The sequence below is a fragment of the Cicer arietinum genome, chromosome 7 (genome assembly GCF_000331145.2).
Source record: "Cicer arietinum cultivar CDC Frontier isolate Library 1 chromosome 7, Cicar.CDCFrontier_v2.0, whole genome shotgun sequence".
In the NCBI taxonomy this organism is placed as follows: domain Eukaryota; kingdom Viridiplantae; phylum Streptophyta; class Magnoliopsida; order Fabales; family Fabaceae; genus Cicer; species Cicer arietinum.
Window position 1 is genome coordinate 41,747,957 of NC_021166.2, and position 9,576 is coordinate 41,757,532.

Genomic DNA, 9,576 nt, shown 5'->3' on the forward strand with positions numbered 1-9,576 from the left:
AACAACTCAGAGATAAAAAAGAGTTACATCTAATAAATAGGTCGATTTTAGATTAGTTCATTAAAATAAATAGATGAATGAATAAATTAATAAAATAAATTAAATAAAAATAAATAAATTAAATAAAAATAAATAAATTAAATAAAGAGAGTTTTAGAACTATCAAGTTGTACCACTTGTATCCTAATAACTCAAAGATTAAAAAGATGTCACATCTAATTAATCTTTAACATAATATTTATTTGTATTTTTATGATGAAATTGATATTTAATTATGAAGAAAATTAAACCCTTTTTTTTTTAAAATAAAAAAAGTAAAATGAATAGATTTAAATGGATTGAGATTAGTAAAATTTAAATGAGTTCAGATTAGTAAAATAAAAATGAGTTGAGATTATTAAAATTTAAATGAGTTGAGATTAGTAAAATAAAAATGGGTTGAGATTAGTAAAATAAAAATGAGTTGAGATTATTAAAATTTAAATGAGTTGAGATTAGTAAAATAAAAATGAGTTGAGATTAGTAAAATTTAAATGGGTTGAGATTAGTAAAATAAAAATTGGTTGAGATTAGTAAAATAAAAAGAATGGATTTAAATGGACTGAGTTACATATGGGCTTAGATTAAAATGAATAGTAGTAAGGAGTCCCAAGCCCAAACCATTTATAGAGTTTTTTATGTGTTCAGTCGTTTTCTGGTCTGCATTGGTCCTTATCTATCAATTTATTGTTTGATGTTTTGATTTCTTTGCTCATCATCTGCGTTTTTTCTACACCTCTGATGCATTTATGGTTTTGACTTATTTGTTTTGATATGTTATGTTGCTGAGCTTTAATTTGTCCCTTAGTTTATTTTTTAAACTCAAAGTTTTGTCTCTTTGTTCTGCACAAAGTGTACCAAGACTGACCTAAAAAAAAATGTTTTTATGTTTCTCTAATTAGTTACAAAGCAAAGGTCAATGACACTGCATCTGAAACAGAAAGGCAGCAACAAAACAGAGCCAAACACTGCATCAGAAACAGAGAGGCAGAGAGGCAACAACAGCAACAAATTAAAAATTATTGTAATTTAATTTAGTTTGGTTTAAATCTTATTGTAATTTAATTTTGCCTTTATTTTAGTTTGTAATTTGATTGTAATTGTAATTTAAAAATTATAACTTGATTTGGCGTTGTAAATTGATGAGCTACTTATTGTAAATATAATTACTTCCTTTTTTAATATATATTTCCTTTTTTATTTATTTTTAAATAAACTGGACAAAATTAGGGTACTACAATTGGTTTGTCCTTTAAAATCTTTCATTGAAACATACTGCAATGAAAAATCCAACACTACCAAAGTCCAATGAAGAGGATGAGTAACAAAAAGATAAATGTTCATTTATTTTTTCTAGGTTTAAAAATGATTTAGTTTTAAATAACCTATTTTTGAATGAAAGAAAAAACCAATATATTTTTAAATTAAATACCAAAATGTCCACTTTTTATAATGTGGATACTGTTTGGAGACTTAAAAAATATTGTCCAAAGAGTATTCGCATTGAAAATGAAATTGACATTAGAGATAAAGGGCCAAGAAAATACATAATATGTTTTATAACTGGTAATATTCGAAAATATGGTTCGAATGTTAATGACAACTCTACTGAACTTTTGTAATTTTTTTTAAAATTTTAGTAATTTAAATCATTTTCTATTATTATTAAATAATTTTTTTACTTTTTTACTTTTTATAATAAAATAAAACAAAAGTGAGAAATTTTGGTATATTGATATTTTCTTTAAAAAATAGGTTATTAAAAAAGCCTTTAAAAAAACATAAAATTCATTTATAATTATTCTACATGAACTTGCCGCATTAATAATTTCAATACACATCAGCAATTTTTAACATTAACATAAAAAAATAAGATCATACACTTTTTAAAAGATAAATGACCCAAAAAATAAATAATGAGCTATTAATTAGAACTAAGATAAATGACCAGGGGAGTTTTTGCCTATATTCAAATATTAGCCTGCACAATGGATTAATTCTTCATATTTTTAGTTTGTTATTCCTATGCAAGAATGCATTGTTTTTTTTTAATCTTATTGTGGACAAAAGGGATGGAAATGAAAGGGACAAAAGTGTTTGTGTCTAATTCAATGGACGATTGACACAAGGGGAAAATTCGTCATTTTGTGTTGTCTACATATCCATCAAAATTGCACATTCTTTTATTTTAATACTAAAATCGCACATTCCAAACAATGCAATTAACAATATGCTTATTCTTGACAGCTTACTAACAGACAAAAATTAATAATACATTAATATAAATATTTTGTCAAAAAAATGCATTACAATATAATTATTATATTAATTTACTAAAGTGTACAAATAACTGCAGATACAACTATCATTTTATTTTTCTTTGTATTTATTAACTAATTACATATAGTAAAAATATTCATTTATTTTATCCGTCGATATTTATTAAACTACAATTATGTTGTGTCCATCACGAATTTTATTTACAGATATTTGCAAAATATTCGTCTGTAAAATGTTTTTTGCCATCTATATTTGTTGGACTACTAAAAAAAAGCATTGTTTAACCGAAGGTAGGAGTGTTTAAATCCAATTAGCCAAACAAAAATAAAAGTTGATAACAAATTGAATATTATTCGATTTCTTTGAATCTTCAATTATGAAAATCGCTCAAATCTGATTAAATTTTGGATTTGTTTTTTTAAATTGAACCAAACTTCATATGTACATTCTAATGCTTATTTATTTTTTATTTGCATGAAATATGTATTAATCTATTATTTGTAGGTTTTAAGTTTGTTTACAATCTTTTATCAATAATCTTATATTTTTAGTATAATATATGATATATTTTGCATCAAACATTTTAAATTATTGTGTCATTCTAATACTAGTATCTATAGAAATTTTATAATTATAATTTTGATTTATTAAAAACTGACCCAAACTAACTTGCATTTAATTGGATCATATCATACTTTATTAGAAGAATCATCCTTTATTTTTAATCATAACACTAATAATTCCATTCACATTTTACTCTAAAATTATATTGTTTATATTATGGCAAAGATTAAATTTTCAACTATTAATAAAGATAACTTTTATCAAAATATTACTCTTATTTATTCATTTATTATTTTTCATAATTTATACCTCATCCTAGATAAATTATTAGAAATAAAAATCAAATTACATATATTAAATATGTAGTTGATCACATTTAATTTATGTAATTCAAAATAAATAAAAAATTAAATCTATTCTTTAAATTATCCTCCATGAATAATAAACTAGATCATTAGAAATATAAAAAGAAAATTAATTAAATAAGAGTTATTTTATCAATATTAAATAGGAGACAAATTGTTGATATTTGTTTATACCACCATTTAAAAATCATACATACATCTGCTAGATGTTTCATGTTTGAACTCATGTAAAGAGGAGCCTAACAATATCGACATTTAACAATTCAACTATTTGATTCATAAAATATGTTCTTGTTGCTAAAATTTTAATTTGCACTCTAATAAGAAACACATTAAATAACATTTGCTTCAAGACATAGAGACTACACATAATGCAATAGAAAAATGAAAGTCGGCTTTAGACTTAATTCATCGATGTACACTACCAAGGCATAACAGCTCTATAAATACCTTGAATATAATAGCAACATAAAAAACACACATTAATTACAAAACCCATAAAGCCTTTGAGTGTAAGCCAAGTTATAGAAATAACCATGTCAATGAGATTGTCTACTGGAACCCTCATCATCCTTGCTCAACTGTGGCTTTTGATGGCTACAACATCAATAGCTCAGTTTGTGATCGACACTCATGGCGAACCTGTTGAGATTGACAATGAATATTTCATCAGGCCTGCTATCACAGGCAATGGAGGGGGTTCAACTTTGGTAAACAAAAATGGATCATGTCCTCTGAATGTTGGTTTTGAGAACAGTGAATTGCCACAAGGTGTGGCTGTGAAATTCACTCCTTTTTCTGCTCATCATGATGATGATGAAGTGAGACTTAATAGGGACTTGAGAATAACATTTGAAGCTTCAACAATATGCGCGGCATCGACTGAATGGAGGTTGGGTGAGAGGGATGCAAGGAGTGGAAGGAGGTTGATTATCACTGGAAGAGATGATGGAACATTTGGATCATATGGTAACTTCTTTAGGATTGTACAAACTCAAACTGTAGGTATCTATAATATTCAATGGTGTCCTACTGAGGTGTGCACTACTTGTGAGTTTCTATGTGGTACTGTTGGTGTTCATCGTGAGAATGGTAAGATTTTGTTGGCCCTTGATGGTGGTGCCCTCCCAGTTGTCTTTCAGAATGAATAATTTTTATTTGGTAGTTTTACAAATATATTGGGAGCTATATATTGTTTATTTCAATAAATTACATGAAAGAGAGAGGGATGGATGTACTATGTTGTTGATTCATATAAAATAAAAGCTCCTAACATTTATGTTTGTATAATTTGTTGAGAAAATGTGTGTTGGGATTTTATTAAATGGACCGGAATGGGTTGATAATGCGTGTAATTAGGGATGATAACAAAATATGTACTTGCAAGTATTCATTTGAATATGTTTTGAGTTGGTCGCAAAAACTCGGTTTGTAATATTGTTGTCATTTTTAATGTATCTATTCATGTACATATTTAATATTTTCTTAAATATTAAAAATTATAATTTTTTCTCTGCTATACAAAATTTGATTTTGATATTTTTTATTTTATTATTATATAATAATTATTATTTTAATATATTAATTATAATAAATATAATTTTTAAATTTATTATTTTATATATATAAATGGGTACGAGTGCGGGACGGAAAAATCCAAATCCTCTGCATGTGAAGATAGAAATTTAAATTTCACACCTAATAAAAAGCAATGTGTATTTTCTACTAATCCACAGAAATAGGGGAGGTAAATTCCACTCCAGCCCCATCTCATTGTCATGCCTACCTTTTAACATTACTTCTACTAAAAAATTCCAAAGTTAAAATCGATTAAAACGTTTATGAGATCAACAATGGTACAAGATGGATCCAAAGGATTAATTATCTTATCTATTTAGAGAAAAATATTAAAATTGTTTCATTATAAAATTTTGATAAATGATTAATTTAAAAATCTAGAAGATTAATTTAAAAAATTGATAGCTTTACTATATTAAATATCTTTAAGAAATTTGTCTTAGGCTCCGAAATTCTGGTATAGTTATGAGAATCATCATCAATCGTTAACTATTTAATTATTAACCCATCATATAATCAATCCAATCATAATCATTAATTTTGGAAGATAATTTAAAATAGTTTACCACTCATCTTTATTTCTCTCTCGAATATCCTAAAGATATGTCGTTTTCTAAATATATAGATATGCTATAATTTATATTTAAGAGTTAAATTCTAGAAATTGATATTAGAGTCAATTAGATACATTTTATGTCTATTTTTTAATAACTGTTTTTTTTACTCATTTAATAACTAGGTTGGAACTATGAATCGTATTATTTTATCCTATTCCTTTGAGAATTGGTTTACATCGTAACATATTAATTCATTGGTGGAATCTGGCTTCTTTGCACCAAGTATATGCACTTCAATTTTTTTTAATTGTTCCTTTTTGTTGTTGCGATCCATAAGCTTGTGCCTTTTTAAATCATGCCCAAAAGACAGAAAACATCGGTTGACATGTTTGAATTAGACCAAAGCTTGTGCCATTTTGTGATAGAAAATCTCGATATGCCTCTCGGTTGTCCAAACCTAATGATGTCTTTTTATTTATTTATTTATTCTAAAATGGTGCGAGGAATCACTAATTTTGACTTGGTGATATTATAGACCTTAAATTTGCAATCGAAAACCGCATACGATCACATAAATAATGTACTTTTTTTTCACATGACTTTATTATTTATTTGTTTTCTTTCAAAAAAGTCAAGTTTCATTCAAATAAAAATAAGAAAATCTAATATAGCAAAATCAACATGAGTCAGGATATTCTTCCTCTATATTTTGATATCAAATTAATTAAAAAAAAAAAACCAAAAAGTATGCCAACAATACACATAAGATTTCAAAAACCAATGAAAGATAATCAACAAAAAGTTTACTCTTAACAACCAAACAAATTTCTTCTATATATGATCAATGGTCAATAATAACTCCAGATCCACAATCTTTAATTCAATCCATTTTCGGAAAAAAAAATTTGCCGATATTCGTTCATATCGACTATATGTAGTCTTTGACATGATCAATCTAACCGCGTGTTGACAGGTCATATGTATGGTTGTGAGGGTGTTGAATTTGATAATAGTTTCCATAAATTGTTTACTTAAAATATAGTACCGATTTTGCCTTTGTGAACACCACACTTGGACGGAAAAACAAACGACGCCACATCATGATGTCGAACATACCAAACGTCGCACTCAAACAGCGAAATCAAATTAAAAAAACACATGGAAAAAAGAAATTGTGTGGAAAACTACTTCTTTAAATAAAATAAGAGGGCAAGGACAGACCCACATAGAAGCTGGTGTGGGAAATGGCATGCACTTAGTTTTAATATTTTTAATACTTAATATAAAAAAAATTAAATTATATGATAAAAAAAAAAAAACATGTATTATAAATTGTGGTTCCATTATTTAAAAAAAATAAATGTGCGTGTTGAAATCTTAAATGTACTAAAATTATAAAAATAAATTTATATGTATATTTTATTAGTCATTTTAGTCTTTAAATGTGTCTTTAGTTAATTAATTTAGTGTTTATTTTTTGTTAGTCTATTTAGTCTATTATGTTACTAACAAAAATATTTTTTGGTATGAGAATGTGTTTGTAGTTTTAATAAATTTAAAGACTATAATATTAATATTACATATGATAAAACTTGAAAGAGATATATGGTGTCTTCATAATTGAAAAGTTGTGTGTCCGCCTCTAATCGAGGGCTTTCGTATTATTTGGGACCAAAATTGTCTCAATAAGTTACTTTTACCTAGACTATTATTATATATATTAAATTCAAGAATGTTGATAGATTTTAAAAGGTTAAATATTAGTCTCTATAAAATTTTATTACACTACAAGAAAAACTGTTATTACCTACGGCATATTTTATCTTTACCCACAGACTATCCATAGGTAACGTAAATTTACCTACGGATTACCCACGGACACGAGTTCGTAGCTAAATCGCTCGTAGGAAAATACTTACCGACGGACAAGCTGTGGGACACACTTACCTAGGGATTTTACGTGGGTAATATGACCCACTGAGTCTCCGTGGGTAACGTTACCCATAGATTTGCCGTAGGTAAAATAGTAGATAGTTATCGACGAAAAAGTCGTAGGTTACATTACCCACGGATCATCCGTGACAAGTCTACTATTTTATATTTAATATTGATAATTTTATCCATGAATTGTCCGTGGGTAATGAAAAAATGATTTTAATTCTATTTTTGTTTTTTTACGGTTTCCTGTATTTTTTAATATATATTTAAAATTAATTGTAAGCATATTAAACATCATTGTCAAAACAAAGTGAAATATTATGTAAATAAGTTTCTCCCATCCAAGTTTCAAAATACACAACCAAAATACACATTGTCACTACTACAACTTGCACTACCACTACACATAACTATAAGTTTCAAAATACACATAATCAAAATACACATTGTCACTACCATAAGTTTCAAAGTACTACTTTACGAAACTAACAATGAAATAAGTACTACTCATCGTCGTCATCATCGTTAGACTCATCCTCGTCATAATCTGGATGACGATGACGACGGGATGACTCAGCCTGTATGGAAGCAACACTTTTTGCCAATGTTGCTAGCTGTATCTGGAGCTCTTTAGTGTGTTGCTCATCCTCTTGTCGACGTTGCTCTGCTTTCCTTAGCTCCTCTCGCGCCTCTCGTGCCTCGTGTTCTGCCGCTTTTGCTCGCTCCTCAAATGCTGCTATCTGTGCAGCTATCTCGGTAGAGTGTTGAGACAAGACATTGACACAACCTCTAGATGGACGAGAATCTGGGACTAGACTTGCGACACCTGGTCTATAAAGTGAGGATCTATCTCCAGCACCATAGATCCTCCCTTTATTCTTCCCCCCAACAGATTGGACCCACATGTCTAAGCGAGCTTCCACATTAACCACTTGGCTACAACTACTAGACGCTTCCCCATTTTTGGAAGCTTGTTGCAACTTACCTTGAAATGTTTCCTAATCAAATAGAAAATGATTTAACATAATCAAATTACTTAACATAATCAAATTACTTTTCCAAGAAATACAAATGAAAGAATGAATGAATGATTTAATATTTCTTACATATGTTTTTTGTGCTCTTTCATCAACCCAAGAGTTGTCCTTCTTCTTAGTGTGAGTTGTTAAAAAGACCTCATCCAATGTGGGGTCTCTACCTAACTCTTCAGCCTTACAAAAAATAAAAAACAACATAACCGTGAGTCACATTTCAGCAACAAAGGAAAACAACAAAATATTTCAGCAAAATAACTCTATGCATTTTGAAACAACAACACAACAAAACAATAAAAATAGCAAATAGTAGGTATGTCCTTAATATAAAAAGTGTACCAATCGAATGGTATGTTCAGCAATGGATATAGATCCACCAGTATGGACAGCTCCTCCTTTAGAAGAAGCACAATTTTTCTTAGCTTGATTTGATATCTTCTTAAACGACGGATCCATCCATATCTTCTCAAGATCATTCCAAACAGTTCCTCCCATCCAAGTTGGACACTTACGCTTCTTTCTCGCTTGCATCAACATATCAGAAAGACGCATTGATCCTTTTGTATTGAAGATATTCTTAATCTGAAAATTGTGCTCAGGCAACCAAGCAACTTTCTCCTGCAACATTACATTACAAATAAATTATAATGTTGCAATTAGCATCCACACAATAGTTCAACTCATTAACAAGATATATAACTTAATCTTACACCAAATTTGTCGAACCAACGTTCCAAAGTTAATTCTGGGATTGCTCCCCAGCTAGGATACGGATCAACATATTGTGATGTAATGACTGAGGTGAAGGCCTTGGAGGCCACCCTACACGGTAACCACCTGTAAACAATTTAAAAAAAAAATAACTTCAAATGAACCATAATCCTTATGTAGTAATGAAAAGTTAATCCTTATGTAGTTACATACCCTCGACCATCTGGCCATATCATTGTTCTCCCATCAGGCGCAACCCCATGACTAGAATCTGCACATCTTGACCCTTGAGTCTTATTACCAATATCAAGCGGTATTGAAGGTGGTGGATTAGCGGAAATTGAAGTATGTCGTGAAGCAACTGATGTTAATGGTTGTGACGGTGAACACTCAACAGTCGGGGAAATGTTGTCTTTTGGGACAAAATTTGGTGTGCACATCATCACTTTAATTGGTTTTGATTGATGCACCTTATTAGGTGTGAGTGGAAGCACGGCAATTTGTTGGGTA

The 9,576-nt window shown here is 28.8% G+C and overlaps 1 protein-coding gene across 1 annotated transcript; it reads left to right on the forward strand.

The window, feature by feature from the left end:
* The first annotated feature begins 3,739 nt into the window (after nt 1–3,739).
* LOC101511285 (kunitz type trypsin inhibitor 104-like) lies at nt 3,740–4,721 on the forward strand. The gene has a single exon (XM_004511089.3). The coding sequence runs from the start codon at nt 3,785–3,787 to the stop codon at nt 4,397–4,399; it is 615 nt and encodes a 204-aa protein (XP_004511146.1). The 5' UTR covers nt 3,740–3,784; the 3' UTR covers nt 4,400–4,721.
* The last annotated feature ends 4,855 nt before the right edge of the window (nt 4,722–9,576 follow it).

Excerpts from the sequence above, each read along its gene's own strand:
- LOC101511285 (XM_004511089.3), top strand. The coding sequence starts at position 3,785 with ATGTCAATGAGATTGTCTACTGGAACCCTCATCATCCTTGCTCAACTG.